At 41.4% G+C, this 20,553-nt stretch overlaps 1 protein-coding gene across 2 annotated transcripts in view; it reads left to right on the forward strand.

Moving 5' to 3' along the window:
* Window positions 1-7,623, forward strand: part of LOC122671846 (nudix hydrolase 19, chloroplastic) — a 64,527-nt gene extending 56,904 nt beyond the window's left edge. For both annotated transcript variants that reach the window (XM_043869297.1, XM_043869296.1), the window contains one exon: window positions 7,110-7,623. In XM_043869297.1, coding sequence (XP_043725232.1) covers window positions 7,110-7,387 — 278 coding nt within the window. In that variant the 3' untranslated portion in view covers window positions 7,388-7,623. The remainder of the gene's footprint in view (window positions 1-7,109) is intronic.
* The last annotated feature ends 12,930 nt before the right edge of the window (window positions 7,624-20,553 follow it).

Below are 20,553 nucleotides of genomic sequence, written 5' to 3' on the forward strand. Positions count from 1 at the left end.
TGAGGGACAGAGGGGCACTATTGATTTCGCTGACATCTTTCAAGTTGACTCAGACGATGAGGACCCTATTGTGGATTGGGTGAGGGATAGAGGTGAGCCAGTGTTGGATCAGGAGGGAGGTAGGCCCGACCCCGTGATAGCTTCCAAGATTGGTACTGATGTGGATGATTATGACTGAAGAGGGTCAGATACATGCACGGGAAGCCTCACCCATACCATTCCAGCCCACTGGTGGCACTGTTGCTGATGATGAAGACTGGTCTAGGTCCTCAGATGATGATGCGGGTGGTGGTGGTGATGGTGGTGGTGGTGGTGAAGATTTTGACGGCATGCGAGAGCGTTATACGGTAGGCCAGGATACGGCGCCTATAGAGCTAGTCCGATTCACTAGAGAGACAATTTGATCATGTCACACAAGATACGGACCACGGAGCACGTGCCCCCGCACCCCCACCCTCAGGACGCCCCCTACAACCATACAGCAGGAAGCGTAGGGGTCAACAAACACAGTTGCAATCTGATTATATGGACATTGATGACCTATCTAGCTCTGTTGGCGGTTTGAGTATGGGTGATAGGGAGGGAGGACCGACTGGGCATTGGCGTGTCCCATCTTTTGACGCATATACTACTCCATTGTCATCGGATTATAGTGCATCACAACCTTACGGTGGATATAGATATGGATCATATGGGTAGTTTAGTGGGGTAGGGGACTATGACTACCAGTCCTAGTCCCTGTCCCAGGGACTTACTGGATCATGTTTTGTAGATGACATCGTTGCATACCCTAGCGGGCCTAGCTTCCAACCTCACCAGCCATACATGCAGCCAATGTCAACGCCTCTTCCGCCGGCGCCGACATCATATCACACTAGATCATCTTCTTCACAGACTGGATCGATTGGTGAACCTAGCCTATATCCTAGGATAGGTTACCTACAGTATGTTGATTACTCCATTTACATGACACTTGTGGATGACTACACTCGTTTCTTCTCCGATTCTATACCGTGGTTCACATATGTCCTTCAAACAGAGAATAATGGACGTAGACTCTAACGAGGCATGAGTGGGATTGATCCAGGGAGGCACAGCAACTATTATTAGCACATGTAAGTTGTAACTTGTAAGTTGTAAGTTGTGATTTCACTGAATTGTGAACTTGCGAGTTGTGAGTTGTGACTTTGACACTTTATGTATTGCCTTTAAGGCTTTCAGCATTTGAGCTATTGAGTTTTGACTTTTGAGTTATTGACTATTAATCTATTATAGAGTTTATGAGAATATGATTTATGAATTATGTCTTATGAGTTTTAATTAGTTTGTTTACATTTCTTTTATGTCTTTAACTGCCTAATCAATGTGTATTTAACTATTTACACATTAGGGTCGGTGACCGTATGTCAATCAAGGGTGCAAGCCCAAAACACCAATTTGAATTCATGTTTTTGCAATTTTATGGTTTAAATGTGTTTATTTAGCTTAAATAAAGGTGCCCATGAAGTTTCAGGCCTAGATATGGCCAAATACCCCCCGAGATGGACCCCCGAAATATTAAAAAAAAAATGCAATATTTCAGGCATATTTCACGATATTTCGGATATCTCGGTAGGCCCGAGATACCGATATATTGCGAAATATTAAACCTTGGTTGTGAGCAATGCTGATTGCCGCTTTGTTGTCACAGTACAACATCATTGGATGATGAACAGAACCACCAATATACTGGACCAAACTCTAAAGCCATAATAGTTCACATATGCCCCTGGGCCATGGTACGAAATTCTGCTTCAGCATTAGACCTAGCTACCACATTTTGCTTTTTACTTCGCCACGTGACAAGGTTACCTCCGACAGAGGTACAATAGCCTGAAGTGAATTTTCTGTTAGGGTTACCACCCTAGTCAGAATCTGTGTAAGCCTCAATGCGGAGATGATCATGTGGAGATAAGAGAATCCCTTTCCCTGGAGCTGACTTCAAGTAGTAGAGAATACGAAGAACAGCAACCATATGAGTGGAGTAGGGATCATGCATGAACTGACTGACCAAACTAACAGCAGACGTAATGTCTGGTCTCGTGTGGGAGAGATAGATCAGTTTTCCACCATCCTTCTATAGCGGCCCTTGTTAACTGGATCACCATCCTTCTCTAGTAGATGAGTTGTAGCCTCCAGAGGAGTGTCACATGGGTGACACCCTAACAAACCAGTCTTTGAAAGTAAGTCTAGAACATATTTCTTTTGGGAGAGGAAGATGCCTTTGAGAGAACGGGCAACTTCAATCCCAAGAAAGTACTTGAGCTGTCCTAGGTCTTTGATCTCAAATTCTTTGCCCAAGAATGTAGAGACTTACTCTGCATCATTGCCAGTCACCACTATGTCATCGACATAGACTATGAGAAGAGTAATCTTATCTCCATTCCACTTGATGAACAAGATGTGATCAGCATTGCTCTGTTTGTATCCTACAGAGATCATTGCTTTATGGAACATGTCAAACCAAACCCGAGGTGATTGTTTCAGCCCATATAATGCCCCCTTCAGTCTGCAAACCTTCCCATGAGTCCTTGTCACAAGCAAAACCTAGAGGAACCTCCATAGAGACTTCCTCCTCCAGTTCTCCATGAGGGAATGCATTTTTCACATCCAATTGCTGCAAATCCCAGCCAAGATTGACAGTATATAATAGTAGAACCCGAACTATGTTCAACTTTGCCACTGGGGCAAATGTCTCCTGATAAATAGGTTTGGGTAAAGCCCCTGGCCACCAGCCTGGCCTGTTTGACAACGAACACCTATTTACAACCCACTGTTTTCTTTCTCGAAGGAAGAGCCACCAGTTCCCATGTTTCATTTTTAGATAAGGCCGTCATCTCTTCCATCATTGTTGTCTTCCACTTTGGATCTGATATTGCCTCCTGCCATTTTTTAGGAATAGAAACAGAGGAAAGAGAGGACACAAATGCATAATAGGAAGGGGACAAAGCATTATATGAAACAAAATTGGTGATGGGATGTTGGGTGCAAGATCTAATACCTTTATGGGTAGCAATAGGTAAATCAAGAGAGGGATCCTTACCAGGTAACGCAGTGGAATTTGGATCTGGATCAGGTTCTAACGGTTAGAGAAGTGGTACAGTAGTGGTGATCTCAACTTACTCTTTGTGTTTTCGGCTGAAGACTTGATCCACAGGAATTTAACTCACAGGTCTTCGTTTCCCTTGAATAGGAGGCACCCTAGAGACTGAAGGAGGTTTCCCTTGAATAGGAGCCGGAAGGGTAGAAGAAGACTCCCCCTGGATAGGAGCTGGTAGAAGAAGAATATCAGGCACATCTTCAAATACTGGATCATCATGCTCCCCCTGAAGAGGTGGCTGAGAATAGTATGCCAAAGATTCATGGAAGACAATGTCCATGGTAACAAATGTACGCCGAGAAGGGGGATGATAACATTTGTATCCTTTCTGGGAGGCGGATTAGCCCAAAAAAATACAATGGATGCTCCAAGGATCAAGCTTACCATGAAGATGATGATTGCAAGCATAGCAAACACAACCAAAGATTTTTGGGGGGAACACAAAGGAAGAAGAACCTTGAAGGAGGTCAACAGGAGTACGCCCATCAAGGACAAGGGTAGGCAAGGTTAATAAGGTAGGCAGCAGTAAGTATGGCATCACTCCAATTCTGAGGAGGAACCTGCCGTGCAAACATAATGGCCCGAGCCACTTCTAAAACGTGGCGATTTTTCCTTTCGGTGACTCCATTCTGGATAGGGGTGTCTACACAGCTAGTCTGATGGATGATGCCATTCTTAGCCAAATAGGCTTGGAATTGACCTTCCATGTATTTTCTGCCATTGTCACCCCGCAGAATTTTAATTTGGTATTGAATTAGGTCTGAATCATATAATGGAATAGCTGGAAACATAGAAAAACCTCACTTTTGTGCTGCATCATATACACCCAAGTGGTCCGAGTAAAGCAGTCAATGAAAGAAACAAACCATCTATAGCTAGAAATGGAAACACAGCGGGCGGGGCCCCACACATCAGTATGAACTAAAGCAAAAGGAGAAGTACTTCTTTCATTGATTGGAGAGTAAGTAGAACGAGTCTGCTTAGCTAAGGCACAGGCTTCACACTCATCCTTGTTACAATCTTTAATTAACTGAGGAAACACAAAAGCTAAAGTTCTCAGAGGAGGGTGACCAAGCCGACAATGCGATAGATGAAGATCCAAAGAAGTTGTTGAATGTAACTGATGAGCCGAAGAGGAAACTGTTGGTGGACAAGTCTGACCCGTGTCGAGTAGGTAGAGAGCACCATATACCTTACCACCCCCAATCGCGTGGCCTTTCTCCAGATCCTATATGACATAATGAGAAGGATAGAAGGTTATTTTGCAGTTCAAATTTTTTGGTTAGACTACTAATGGAAAGAAGATTAGTCGGAAAGGAAGGAATATGCAAAACAGAATTTGGGGTAATAGTAGGGGAGTAGTGAATGGAACCCTTTCCATGAATGGGAGAAAGGGAACCATTCGCTACCCGAACAGTATCTCTGCCAAAACAAGGAGAATAATGATGAAATACATGAGAGGAGTCAGTCATGTGGTCTGTGGCACTAGAGTCTATGATCCAAGGACTGGAGACTGCTGATGCACATTGACTACCGACCGGAATACCTGAGGCAAAGTAAGAACCAGATGAGGCAACAGATGCCATGGAAGGTGCAACAGAAGATGGCTGGAGCATGCGACGGAGGGCTAGCATCTCATCTTGAGAAAACTAGTATCAGCAGAGGGAACTGTAGCAGTAGGAGCAGCAGCCTCAGTCAGATTTACCCTCGGTTTGGGCTTCCCCTTGCCTTGTTTCGCCTCAAAATCAGCAGGTTTCCCATGTAATTTCCAACATTGGGCCTTGGTGTGATAGGGCCTGTGACAATGCTCACACATGACAGGCTCTCTAGAGGCAAAAGTACCACTTTCAGTAGTGGCAATGGGAGCAGGGCTGGCAGTAGTCTGTAGGGCGGACCTAGCAGTAGGAGCTTGTAACATCGCAGCCCGACGAGTCACTTCTGTGTGAATCATGGCAAAGGGCTGCTCCAGTGTAGGAAAGGGAGATTGGTTTAGTACTTGCATTCGAATAGGGTCATATTCCACATTTAGACCAGCCAAGAAGTCGTACACACGGATACTGTCGACGTGTTTACGGTAGGTAGCAACATCAGAAGGTGTAGATGGTTGATAAGTGGAGTAATGAACTAGTTGTTGCCACAAGCTCTTGAGAGTAGCATAGTATGTGGAGACAGACAACTCCTTCTGAGTGAGCTCATGAGCCTTCTTGCGAATCTCATACACTTGGGCAGCATTCCTAATACGCCATTAGTCTCCTTGGTGGCGCTCCAAATCTGATGGGCTGTCTCTAGAAGCATGAAGTTGTCGGACAGATTTGGTTGTATGGATGCCAACAAGTAAGACATGACCATGGCATCATTGGACAGCCCCTTCTCTTGCGGAGACCCAGTTGTAGGTGGCATTGGAATAGTCCCAAGTATGTGACCAGCCAGTCCTCGACCAGCAATGGTCAAATAGGTGGTCCGACACTACTTGAGTTAATTTGTCCCATCAAGCTTGATAGGACAATTGTAACTAAGATTCCTAATATGATTTGGAATCCCCCCTTTTTGGCTGTAATCTATTTCATATAAATACTGGCAGTGTGAGGGAGGCTGTTAAGTTCGGTCCTTCTGGACAGCAGTCCTCTCTTCTCCCACTTCTCTTCTTCTCTCGGTTCTGCTTTTCTAGTTGTGCATTCTGTTACAAATTAGTGTTGAGCTCTCTTACTTATGCATGAGCTGTTTCCTTTTAGAGTTATGTTTTCTTTTGAGTTATGTTGCTATTAACAATAGGCTTTTACATTCCTAATCAAATTATAATTGTTTAATTTTTCTATAAGTAGTTTGTAAGAACCATTGTCTCATGATTTTGATGAATATAATTTTATTTTCTCTTTAATGGACCTGCTCTGCAATTCAGTGTAGGGTGGGAGATCCTGTGGAACAGTGAGATTCTGGACCAGGTTTGGTGGGAAGCCATTAGTTATTTTATCCTCTTCTTATACTTGTTCTTCTTGCAAGTAATTTATTGTTTTATTTTCTCAATCGATCTAGCTGTTCTGTGTTTGGGTCCCTGATTTTTATTGAATTCCCCTTCTATAGTCCTTTGATAATCCTAGTATCTTGTTAGTGCTTGTTTACATTGGAAAAGTTTTGATTTATTACATGCAGATGCTCTGTTTTAGAGCCTATTTTCTCCGTGAATTGATATTCCCCTGAGATAAATTGACCATCATATTTAGGTCCACTTTTTTGATCTTCAAGGCCTTCCTAAAAGAAGGGGCATTCGACCAGGGTTTAGTGCTGATCTGATCTACAGATCTTGATTTATAAAAAAATCTCCCAATATGGATCAGCAAAAATAGAAGCTTGACAAGTAGAGGTTAGAGCAGAATAACAAGCAGATTTCACCGAGAACTTACCAGACTTAGCTAAGGCCCAAAGCCAACAATCCTTCTTCACTGTAGTGAAAAGTGGAAGTTGAAAGCTTGATTGGTTCATGATCTTGCTTCTTTGTGTCACTGCCAGCACCTCCTTGTAAATTTGTTCATTTAGTATATTTCTTGAAATTATAGAATCTTTGTCCTGCCTAAAGCTATTCAAGATAGAAGCCCACAGAATGGTACATGGTGTTGTCTACCATACTGGATCTTATTTGTTATTTACTGCACTTGATTATGGAGGGATTGGCTACAATAATGTTAGAATTTGGAGCTTTTGTACAAAGTCCTATAAAATCCAAACGAAACATGTTTAAGGCAACCTTAGGTCGAATTCTTTTTTTTTTTGTGATCGATGCAAGTTATGCATGTGATTAATATATAACGCATTTTCATTCCCGTTTAAATGATTTACAAGTCATGTCAGCTGGCCTTCATAGAAAGCTCAAACCATATTGCATCAATTGGAAGTACATAGATGGTGTTCTACAGTTTATTTACTTTTTTTATAGCCTAATAGCATCAGCTTTTACTCCTTTTGCTCCCCTTAGATGCTCAATGGCACAGTAGGGAAGACATAAAGAAAGCTTTGACCTTTGCTGAATATGAAAAAGCGCAAAGAACATTGGCTGCCAAGGTAGAGCAAATGTGCAAGGGTGTAGAGAAGGGGCAGAGTTTTTCATCAGATTTCAATGTGGAAAGCGGGGAGCTCGCTCCCATGTTCGTCCCTGGACCTTTTGCCATTGCCCACCATCTGATCTCTTCGTGGGCCCATCAAGTTGGTGTTGCAGCACCATCAAAGCAATCTAATTCTATTTCAAATTTGTAATACAGGGAACATCTCACCTCTTTGTCATCAGTACATCATCAAATCCTTCAAAGCCTATTTTGCTTTGTTGCTGGGATAAAATCTCAGGATGTCTCAGATGGAGGATCTCCTTGTTTGATATTGTTCTCTTTTCAGCCATGTTGATTCCTTGAGGGCTTTCATGTGTTGTATTTGAGCTATATTTGGTTTTATGTACATAGATTGTGTATATGTTTGTTACCCCAAAAAAAAATCATATTTTGAGCCCTGTTACTCCCCCCTCTTGGTGCGACAACTTTTGGGAATGCATCTCTGCTCAAAATTGGCTCAAGAAAATTTCACTATGCAGATTGTATATCCCCTTGTGTCATTAACCTATTGAGTTTGGGTTCAAACCACCACATTGAGTAAAAGCTGATATTGACATACCACGTAGTTTATGAGCCAACCATAAGTCTTAAAACTGAACTGAGGATCGAACTGAAATGGGCTGGGTTCCAGTTCTTGTCGGGTTGACCTATCAAACCACAGTTCAATGAATGGAAAAAATAAAAAACTATTTATATATATATATATATATATGGGAAAAAGTTGTGTGTCCGGGAGTGTGGCCTACGCCAGCACTCCCATGAGTCTATCTCTCTCCTCCCCATATGAAAAGACACCTCTACCCCCTTGTTTTAAGGAGGAGAGAGATAGACACATGGGAGTGTGGCCTACCGTATCACTCGGTGCAATGGCTATAATACTCCTTAAACTTGGGGCAGGTTTATAGTTTGAATATGATTGCAATAATACTCCTTAAACTTGGGGCAGGTTTATAGTTTGAATATGAGCACATGCGGCTATTGGGGTGGATCAAAAGAAATTAAAGAATTTTGAAATCCATTCAATTTCATACCTGGATTCACCTCCACGCGCCCCCCCACCCTCCCCAAAAAAAAAAAAAAAAAAAAAATGGAAAATTATGCATACATCCCCTATAGTTTGCCTAAGAGAAAAACTCGAAACTTCGCTCACAGTACTCATACACCCATTCTTATTCATTAAAAACTACAATCTTAACAATCCGTTAGTAGGAGACTTAGTGATTACAACATGGCTCTATTACATGGGGAAATGACAAATATGTCATTTACTTATAAGAACCTAGCAACAGCTCTTCTTCCTCCCCAAACCTCATTCTTATCCCTGACTCATTGCGAAGACTCCAGCAACCAGCAAACACTGCAAACAACCAGCTGACACTCTAGCAATGCTCCAATAACTAGAAGACCAGCGAACACTCCTGACGATATGTGCATCCTTATGAAGGTAATTTCGACTTGCTCATATTGTCATCGTCAACCGGAGCAAGCAGGTTAAAATCTATCAAATGGTCTCCAAATTTAGCAGTATTTGTAGTAGTATTTGAACCAGAGTACGCTGGGTTGATGCCAGAGCATGTGTGCTTGGAGACGAATGAGGAGTCGCAAGAAAAGACAGGGATCCATGCATAGAGAGAGAGAGAGAGGAGATTGTCGATGAGGGTAACGGGATAGTCGAAGCTGGAGAGGGAGAGGGAAGGCAATGGGTGAAGACTATGTACAGTTCTTTACTCACAATGAGTATAATCATCACTCTTAGAATTTACCCATTGTTGATCAATCCAAAGCAATCCTTACCATCCAATGATCAAAATTTTCAAATCACTCTTCCATTTCCGGTTGGAAATGGGCATGGAGATGGGGTTCTTTATCGTCTCCATTTATCTGCCCCTCCATTTCCTCCATTTCATCTCATAGGGGGGCCAGAAATGACCACCCTACCCCTTGCTCAAACACACTGCCCGGATGGGGTCCACTCCCCTCTATTAGATGAAATGGAGTAAATGGAGGGGCAGATAAATGGAGACGATAATTTTCCTGGAGATGGTGACAATTTCACGTACCTTTATTTCTCACTACATACTCTACTAATTCTAACTTCTCTACTGTTCTACACTCTCACACTATGATCGGAAAATTATCACCTCCAGTTTGCTGACCGGCCCAGTTCCCCAGTTCCTCTAATAGGGGGATGATGGACCCCACCCGAGCAGGGTGTTTGGGCATGGGTAGAGAGGTCATTTCAGCCCCCCTTTGTTAGAGGAACTGGGGAACTGGGCCGATCAGCAAACTGGAGGTGATAAAGATCCCACTATGACCTAAGCACTATGTATATGTGTATACATATATATATATATCAATGCACATGTACTCTCTTTTAAAATCAAACTATGTAAACAACTGTTACAATGACTGATGTGAGATGATGATGATCCACTCCACTAAATATAAACGGCTTTCCGTTGTAATATGGGTTTAAGGGTAAAATTACCATAAGGGTAATATTGTCCTTGTACCTTTTCCAAAGCATTCTTTCTCATATTATAAATAAAGATGGCTATAGTCACTCTGACTCAAGTCAATATTCATGGATTTCAACACACCATCAGAGCCAAAAATAATCCGAGAATATGGGAGATAATTTTTCTTTCATTTCTTTTTCTCTTTCTCTCTGTTGTGATCTCATCCTAGCAGCACCATTGCCCTCCACCACTCAACTTCCGCCAACCTACCTCCACTTCTGCCAGCTGTCCATTAGTCTCCCACACCATCACCAGCCTTCCGCAGGCCTCTGCCACCCTTCCTAGGCTTCCGTTAACCTCACGCGACTCTCTCCTTTTCTCCTTCTCGCGGGTGCCTTCTACAGCTTTTCACCCTTTGGTGGTGAGTTGACTCCCACCAAGGGCTCTTTCTATGCAGTAATCTTTTTCTAAAAAGTTTTTTTCTCTGTTATTGAGAATTTCTCTTTGACCAGCCACCATGGCTGACAATTCTGAGATCACATCGGCTTCCTCTGGCCTCGACGGCACGTCGCAACCTAATTTGGTTCCGTTTTCAGCCAGCCTTATTAAATTAAATAGGGCCAATTACCTATTGTGGTCTCGTTCTTGTTTGCTTGCTATCGGTTCCCATGGTCTCTCTGGTTATATCACTGGAACCTCTATCAGGCCTGCTGATGCTGGTCATGCCCAAGATAGATGGATTAATTTTAATTTCTTGGTCATGTCTTTAGGTCAAAACTACGGTCCAGGGATAAAGCCTTGGTTCCCTAAGGAAACCAATTATAAACCAATTAGGGTATTGCACGCTCTGGATTGCCCTTGGTGTACCATGAGTGCCCCATTTTAATTTTAGGGTTTCTTATGGTTGCCCATGGGAACCCTGGTGCATCCCTGTTAAGGTTTCTCCTTCCCTCATGTGTCCCACGCAATTATGGAACGCATTAGGGACAAAGAAAATCATCTCCAATCCATCACATGGAAAGAGGGATCCATCCCATACTCGAATGCGCAGTGGTGATGAGCACATTTATGTGTGAAATCTTAGTGCATAAAACATGCATTTTACCACATTGGACATAATTACTCGGTGCTTTCTTGTGCTTTTCAGGTTTTAGGTGAATTCTTGTGAAAATTGAGGAGATGATGCTAAGAAAATGTTTTTAAGCTGTTTAAAGGTGTTAATGGCTTGGATGCGTAGCCCATCGAGTCAGTTTCGCAACGGTTCAAACGGCACTTGATTCCGAGTTGAAACGAAGAAGTTACGGCCGTTTCCGTAACGAAGCACGAAAATGGTCTGTAGGGGTTTATTTGTAATTATTGACAGTCGGCTGGGATAAAGTGAAGCAAAAGTTCGGATTCCAGGGGCCTTAACGCAATAACCAAAAGTTATATTTCCTGTACCCGAAAGATTCTATTTGGAGGGCTCTGGACAGTCCAACTTCAACTTGAGATATCTTGGCCTCCCGAACTCCAAATTGGACGAAATTTTGGTCTATTTTGGGTGATTTTTCGTAAGGAACACAATGGTGAGGCCTATATAAGCACCTCATGCTCCACGTTTTCTGAAGGATAGAATGGGTATTTTATTTATTCTTGAAGGAATCCTAATCATCACCCTTACTCTCTCTCTCCTCCAACTTCTCAAGGGCACTTCTGAAATTCTACTTGGGATAGATTTATTTTGAAAGATATTCTCTCACCTATGGAAAGTTCAAAAGTCAAAGATGCTTTGATTTTATTGTTTGGAGAAGATATCTACAAAGAAAAGGAAGCACTTGTTAGAATTGGAAGTTTAATTTTCTAGAAATAGAAGGTTTGTGTAAACAATCTTCTCTTCTTCTTCTTTCTATTTTTTTTTTTTTTTTTTTAGGATTCAAGGCATTGTAAAAGAGGAAGGAGAAGAGAATATTCTCTTTTCTTAGGGAATATTTCTCCTACACTTCCCTCTTCTCTCTTCTCCTCTCTTCCCCCTATAAATACCCCTTGCCCTTTGGGTTGTAACAATATAGTTTTTTAGTTCATTTTTTAGTTAGTTTCTAGTTCAATTTTAATTCAGTTTTTAGTATAATTTTTAGTTCATTCACTTAGTGAAATTTCTTCTCTTCTTCTCCTTCTAATTTGTGATTTTTGGCTTTTCTAAGTTCTAGTTTGCTTTTATGATTTTTAGTTAATGGTTATAATAGGTTTAGTTTATGCTTTAATTTCAATTTAAGTCTTCAATTGAGTTGTAATTTCTTAATTCTAGTTTAGGTTTTAAGCCTTCTAATCTAAGTTCTTAAGATTTAGAAGAGGATGCCATGGTAAGTTTATGCAAGTATTCAAGCTTTTCAATTACATTCATGCAAGCACATCCAAGTTTTACTATCTAAACTCTCAATCTCATTCTCCATCTCCTCTATCTCTCTCTATCTTCTTCTTCTTCTCCCTCTATTTCTTTTATTTTAATTTTATATGGTTGTGATTTGTGGATGCATTTTTATTCCCTTATTTCTTTTTATGTGTGGCTGCATTTTTATTCCTTTCAATTCGCTTTAGTTTGATAGATTAGATACTCATGTGTTAGGACGCCGATTTAATCCCTTAATTTTGTTAGATGCTTATGAGTTAGATGTATTGATTTTCGTTAGTTTAATTAGTTTAATTTAACACTTTAATTTGGTTCACTTTGCATTACTTTTAATTTAGTTAAATAGAGTGGCGTATATATCCTCGTGTTCGACCCATAGCTACGATTGACCCGTACGCTTGCGGTAATTTTTAACTCAAACAAGCGAAAATAAATCGATTCGAGTTTCTTTCGCATCCCATAAATATTAAATAATTAAAACTGAAGGAATTAATCAAGAACTGCTAACCTGGTGAGCCTCAAGTGTTGCTCCTCCAATAGACAATGGTTCTTCCTCCAAGAAGCACTCCAAGCAGACAGATCTGAACCTCCAATGACGCTACCAAGGTTCTCCAAGCCAATCCGAATATATCTCCAACCAGATCTGGGTTTCTAAAGCTCTAGTTCTCAAAACTAGAGAGCAAGAAGAAGAACTCACAAGAGAGAGAGAAGGAGAGCCAAAACGTGGGAGGGGGTGGCTGTGAAAAACGTGGAAGCCTGCCTCCCTCTTGCGTTTTGGATTCTATTTATAGATGGGTTTCCAAAACCCAGATGGGAAGAATCCCTGTGAGAGTCTGACACTCTCTCTCTCCTGATCTGCTCTATCTGTTTATCTCAGATAGGCTTTATCCGTTTATCTTAGATTGGCTTTATTTGTTTATCTCAGAGTCCTTTGCTTGGTGAAGATGCAAAATCTAATAGGGAAATAATTAATTAATTACTTTATTTAATATCTATGGATAATTATAATTAGCACCATACCCATTAATTAAATAAAGAACCAATTAAAATAGAAAATTCTAAATAAATCCCTATATGATAACAATTTATCATATACAACCCCCTACTAATCAACACCATCATTATGGAATCTAGGGTATGTACACATGTACTGCCAAACCCCAATCCATAGTACATGTCCATATAAGAGCATTTGTGCATCTGATCGGGTCCCGCAAAACTCGATAAAACACTTTATTCAAATAATAATAAATAATCTATCATTTTATGTAAAATAGATTTTTTTGCAAAACCATTTCTAAAACGGCACTGGATCCAGATTCTGATCCGACCATGCACAGACAGTCTCTATCTTAGTGTTCCCCAATCGGGCAGTGGTGACCATGTTGGATAACTCCTTCACTCACAAAGTGTTCACGCATTCCCAGAACATCGGCTTTGAATCGCTTGAGTCTCAGTCATTGATGAACCAAAGAATGCGATCACACTTTGCAATGGTAGGGTTCCCTCAGGTATAGGGTGTCGGTGACACATGTCTATCCCTTCCTAGATCTGACAGTAATATATGAGGGAATCGACAAAGTAGATTCTTCGCCAATGCACACATCAAACATGTGAGCACTCGCATTCGTACCCTGACTCGCATGTCTAGGCATACCCAATGCGACGACCATGTGATAAGGGTGCCTAGCCCAAACCCTAGTCGTGATTACCATTTTAAGTAAAACTTATGGACACATAATGCTCAAAAAGTTTATATCGCATGTGACAATATTAAACTAAAATGTATAAAAGTTCAATACAAAGGTGAACCGGGTTGAACCGGACCGAACCGGGTTTGGTGGACACACACTTGTCCAACAATCTCCCACTTGTACATCAAAGCCAATTCCCCATACATTTTAAACCCATGCCCTCCATGTGTTTCACAAACACTCCTGGAGACAAACTCTTTGTTATGGCATCAGACACATTTTCAGTTGTGTCCACTTTGGAGATACTCATGTCGCCCTGCTGGATAATCTCTTTTAGGAGGTGATACTTCCGTTGCACGTGCTTGTTCTTCTGATGAGCCCTAGGCTCCTTAGCTTGTGCAATGGCCCCTCTGTTGTCACATAACAAGAAAATGGGACCCTTGACAAGGTCAGGGACTACCTCCAAATCTGATAGGAATTTCCTCAGCCAAACACCTTCTTTTGTTGCCTCACAAGCTGCAAGGTATTCTGCTTCGATAGTAGAATCGGCTGTAGACTTCTATTTCGCACTCTGCCACACAATGGCACCCCCACCCATTAGATATACCATCCCGGATGGATTTTCTGTCATCCTTGTCAGTTTAGAAATCCGAATCTATGTATCCCAATACTGACAACTGATCAGATCCAAAAACCAAAAAATATTCCTTAGTCCTTCTCAGGTACTTAAGGATATTCTTGACAGCACTCCAATGCTCGCGTCCAGGGTTAGATTGATAGCGACTTACCATACCTACTGCATAGTAAATGTCCGACCTCGTACACAACATAGCGTACATAAGACTCCTTATTACTGAGGCATAGGGAATCCTCTTCATCTCTTCAATGTCTGTCTGAGACTAACATTGAGATCTGAAAAGACTGACTCCATGTCTGAAGGGAACACTTCCCATCTTGGAGTTCTCCATACTAAATCTGGCCAGGACTTTGTCTATATAGGTAGCCTGTGACAAGCCCAGCATCCTTCTCTGGCGATCTCTCACAAGTTTGATCTCAAGGATATAGCTAGCTTTACCAAGGTCTTTCATCGAAAATGTTGTGGATAACCACTGTTTTACTGATGAAAGAAAACCTACATCGTTATCAATCAGCAATATGTCATCTATGTATAAAACAAGAAAGCATATTCCACTCCCACTGATCTTCTTGTAAATGCATGGTTCATCCATGTTTTGATCAAAACCAAACGATTTGATTGATTGATCAAACCTGATGTTCCAACTCCTGGAAGCCTGCTTCAGTCCATAAATGGACCTCTGCAACTTGCACACCTTTCTTTCTTCCTCCAAGGAAGAGAACCCCTCTGGTTGTTCCATGTAGATTCTTCTTGTAGGAACCCATTTAGAAATGCAGTCTACACATCCATCTGCCAGATCTCATAATCAAAGTGTGCAGCGATAGCCAATAAAATCCTGATGGATTTCATCATCGCCACTAGTGACAAGGTTTCCTCATAGTCTATACCCTCTTTCTGGGTATAGCCCTTTGCCACCAGTCTCGCTTTGAATCTTTCGACTTTTCCATCTACGCCCTTCTTCCTCTTGAAGATTCATTTGCATCCAATTGGCTTGCCACCAAGTGGTGGATCGACTAGTGTCCAGACCTTGTTGGAATGCATTAAATCGATTTCAGAGCGCATTGCCTCCAGCCACCTAGTGGCATCAACATCCTTTAGAGCCTCAGAGTATGTCATCGGATCATCATCCGATTCAACCGATACCATGTGGAACTTTTCCACTGTTTCCTCTTCGGTTATAAGAGTGAGCCTGGTGGGTGGTCTAATAGTCCTCCCACTGCGTCGAGGTTCTTCAGGTGTTGGTATTTCAGCGGGTATGTCAATTGGTCTCACTTCTGGAAGTGACGTTTCTGAGCTATCTGATAGCTCCTTAATGACTACTAGTTCGGACCTCTGGGTCATCATATCTTCTTTCAGAAATGTGACATGTTTACTTACAATGACCTTTTGGTCAACCGGGTCATAGAAAAAATATCCAATCGTGCCTTTGGGGTAGCCTAAGAAATAGCATCTCGAAGTCTTGGATTCTAACTTGTCTGTCTGTTGCTTTTGCACGTGTGCTATGCAACCACATATCCTAAGGTGTTGAATACTGGGCTTTCGCCCTTTCCACAACTCAAAGGGTATCTTGGCTACAGACATAGATGGAACCCTATTTAAGATATATATTGCCATCTCTAAAGCGTACCCCCAGAAAGAAAGAGACAACTCACTATAAGTGAGCATCGTCCGGACCATATCCAATAGGGTCCGATTGTGTCGTTTGAATACACCATTTTGTTGTGGTGTGCCTAGATTAATTAGTTGACTAACTATCCCCTGTGATATGAGATGTTCTTTAAATTCATCCGATAGACACTCCCCTCCACGATCTGATCGTAAGGACTTGATGCATTTATCGAGCTGTCTTTCGACCTCGGCTTGTATTTCTTTGAATTTATCAAAGGCTTCCGATTTTCTATGGATCAAATATATGTAACAATATCTAGAGTAATCATCGGTGAATGTGATAAACTACTCATACCCATACCTTGCTTGTATGTTCATGGGTCCACACACATCAGTGTGTATCAACTCTAACAAATCTGTGGCTCTAGCACCTTTATTACTAAAGGGTTTCTTTGTCATTTTGCCCTGAAGGCATGACTCACATGTGGGGATTGGTTCCACCCTCAGACTCTTTAAGTGCCCATCCCCAACCAATCTACTGATTCGGTCCACATTAATGTGACCTAATCTTAGATGCCACAGGTATGTTGAGTTCACTGGAGCTGCTTTCCGTTTCAAATCAACATTTGAAACAACATTCGTTCTAATAGGGTTATCTAGAAAATACAAATCACTTTGCATATATCCGGATGCCACAAAGGAATTATTAAAATGAATAATTAACTTAGAATTAAAGGAGAAACTACATTCGTCCAAAACAAGTTTTGAAACTGAAATAATCTTCCTCTTAAAAGAGGGTTCATAATAGCAATCCTTTAAGACTAAACCAGCAGAATTAAAATTCAAAATAAAAGTCCCCATGACCATTGCCATGGTCTCAGCTCTAGTGCCCATTCGAAGACGCACCTCATTTTTTTTCAGGTTTCTTGTCTCCTTAAACCCCTACTAATCATTGCAAATGTGAACAGTGGAACCACTATCCACCAACCAAGAATTGGTCGGTTCAAAAGACAAATTAGACTCATAAAGAACTTGAACATCACATGTACCTTCTTACAATAGAAGCATTTACCTTTGCCTTTATTGCCAGACTTCCCACTGTTGGTTTTCAGGGTCTTACCCTTACTTCCCTTTTTCTTCATCTTCCCACTTGAAGAAGGTTTTGCCTCAGTTGCATTGACCTCAGCCTTATCTTTTTTCAAGGACGCTTCTGCCTCTACCAGTGCGTTGGCAAGCTCCATGAGCTCCATCTCCATGTCAGACATCTTGTAGGACATCTTAAAGGTTGTATAGGCAGGGGTGGATGATGCTAAGATCACATCGGTTTTGTATCGTAGGCTGAAATTAGTCCCCATGGATTTTAATTTTTCAAACAGATTGATCATTTTTATTATATGATCCATCATTGGAGTCCCCTTGGACATCTTGGTGTTGTGGATTTGACTCACCACATCAGAATGGGCGTGTGTCAACTGCCTGTTGAACAATTCAATAAGCTTATCCATCTTACTCCCAGCTGTGCGTATATCCTTCACCGAGTCTACAATTGACTTTTTCAACGATCCTAGAATATAAAGTGATGCCTTGGAATCCCTCATGAGAAAAAAATCCTGCATCTTTTCATTTGCCTTAAAATCGTTCGGGTCGGGTTGAGGAGGAACTTGTTCATTTAGAACTGTGTATAGTCCTTCAGCAATCAGGAGCAACTTAATGCTCCGGCACCAATCAACATAGTTCGTACCATTAAGTTTGTATTCGCTAATGAGTGCTAACAGGTTGGAATTAATGGCAGCCATTGTATAATAATCTTCACATGCACAAGTAAAAATCACATGCTAATTAACAACCATTGAAATTATAAATTGAGCACATACACATTAATGGTCTTTCATGATTTGGGTTTCCCTCATAACCCAAAAGATGAATTGGATACCTACAATCCTTGCATGCATAACTTACCCTATCGAGAGTCATTATACACACCATGGTAGTGTGGACTAAGCTGTCTGCCTCATGGGCTTCTAATATTTTCAGCCACCTGGGTGTCATGTCCAGATCCTGTCGGCTGACATACACCCATGTCATGTACTCACCTATTGCATTAGTTAGAATCATGGAATCATGAAAGATGCCCCACTGTCGCAGTGCCCTCTCACTATCCATACGCTAAGGTATCTAGATAGAGGTAAATATAGATAAATGTGAGACAGAGGTCCTGACAATGTCCTGTCGGCTTATGCGGGGTCATGTCACACACTTTCTACATTTATCTTCAATAGGAGGCCATGGACATGTCTACCGGTTAAGACTAGTCCATATCATATATGTATTATGAATTAAGAGGGATTAATCAACTCTCACATATCATGGACAGATTTAAACAATCATAATTAATCAACATTAATTAAAAGTGATTATGGGATGGTGGCATTTTTATTAGAAGTAATTAAAGAACCCTCCCAATAAAAATAAAACTAATAACTTGGGTGCATCAATCATGCCATGGATGCCACGCCTCGATCATCTCCTCCGCCCGATCACGTCTTCAAAGTAAGTGATTTGCATCTCCATAAGCTTTGAGTGCCACATGTGGATCACCATCAACATGCAACTCCTCTAAAAATTACAATGAAAATCTAGGAAAAATCTATACATTTTCCTTCCATAAGAATAAAGAAACCCCGCATGGAGAAACCAACCCACCATTTGGGCTGCCCATGGGGTGGAGTACATTTGTTTATAAAAAAAATAGGGGGAGAGAGAGAAAGAGAGCGAAGCATCACATCCACCCATAACCCCATGTATCACATCCATAAACGATCCATCCATTTTATTAGAATGCCATTCCTATAATCGCATTATAATATAATTTCATGCATGGGCATTAAAGCAAGTAAACCAATAAAAATTAGCATGGATCTCTTCACTCATTGAACCACCACATCACATGTGATAACATGTATCCAAGCTTATAAAATTAAAATCACATTTTAATTGCAAGTGAGTGGAGGGAGGGATCCCTTCACCCATCTTCTTCCTCCAAAAACAAAACAAACATTTAAAAATCTGTTTTGAAAAAATACCTTTTTTTTTAATTAAAAAATTGGAGGGGAATCAAGGGGGGTGCATGCAGCCCACATGCGCGGGCTGCTGGCACTCCTTGTGCAGCCCGTAAGCCCAAGGCCCATGGGCAGCAGCCCATGGCTGCAGCCCGCAGGCAGCAGCCCACGGACAGCAGCCTGCAGGCCGCAGCTAGCAAGCTTGCTGCCCACAGGCAGCAGCCTATATGTGGGCTGCGCACATAGGCAGGTAAAAGGGGGAGGGCGTGCATAGAGGCTTGGCAGTGTGCGCTCCCCCCCCCCCCCCACCACATATAAACTATGATTATAATTTTAAATAAAAAATTAATAATCACACAGTATGTGGATGCATGCTTCAATAATTGGAATAAATAAATCAATAATCAAATCCATCATCACATGGGTAGGTTGTTACACGAACAACCTTATAACTACCCATGTGCACATGGGAAGGTTGTTACAACAAGCATATTTTAACCACCCATGTGCTAACTTGCATCCCACTCATGATAATCATATTAGCCATTAATTATTCAATATTCATGGGTGGGAAAGGTGGCTCTAATACCACACTGTAGGTCAAAACTATGGTCCAGGGATCAGGCCATGGTTCCCTAGGGAAACCAATTATAAACCAATTAGGGTATTACACGCCCTAGGTTGCCCATGGTGTCCCATTTTAGTTTTAGGGTTTCCCATGGTTGCCCATGGGAACCCTGGTGTATCCTTGCTAGGGTTTCTCCTTCCCTCATGTGTCCCATGCAATTATGGAACGCATTAGGGACAGAGAAAATCATCTCCAATCCATCACATGGAAAGAGGGATCCATCCCATACTCGAATGCGCAGCGAAAATAAATCGATTCGAGTTTTTTTTGCATCCCATAAATATTAAATAATTAAAACTGAAGGAATTAATCAAGAACTGCTAACCTAGTGAGCCTCAAGTGTTGCTCCTCCAATAGATAGTGGTTCTTCCTCTAAGAAGCACTCCAAGTAGACAGATCTGAACCTCCAATGGCGCTACCAAGGTTCTCCAAGCCAATCCGAATATATCTCCAACCAGATCTGGGTTTCTAAAACCCTAGCTCTCAAAACTAGAGAGCAAGAAGAAGAACTCACAAGAGAGAGAGAAGGAGAGCCAAAACGTGGGAGGGGATGGCTGTGAAAAACGTGGAAGCCTGCCTCCCTCCTGTATTTTGGGTTCTATTTATAGATGGGATTCCAAAACCCAGATGGGAAGAATCCCTGTGATAGTCTGACACTCTCTCTCCTGATCTGCTCTATCTGTTTATCTCAGATAGGCTTTATCCGTTTATCTCAAATTGGCTTTATCTGTTTATCTCAGAGCCCTTTGCTTGGTGAAGATGCATAATCTAATAGGGAAAGTATTAATTAATTACTTTATTTAATATCTATGGATAATTACAATTAGCACCATATCCATTAATTAA

The sequence above is a fragment of the Telopea speciosissima genome, chromosome 8 (assembly GCF_018873765.1).
Source record: "Telopea speciosissima isolate NSW1024214 ecotype Mountain lineage chromosome 8, Tspe_v1, whole genome shotgun sequence".
Taxonomy (NCBI): Eukaryota; Viridiplantae; Streptophyta; class Magnoliopsida; order Proteales; family Proteaceae; genus Telopea; species Telopea speciosissima.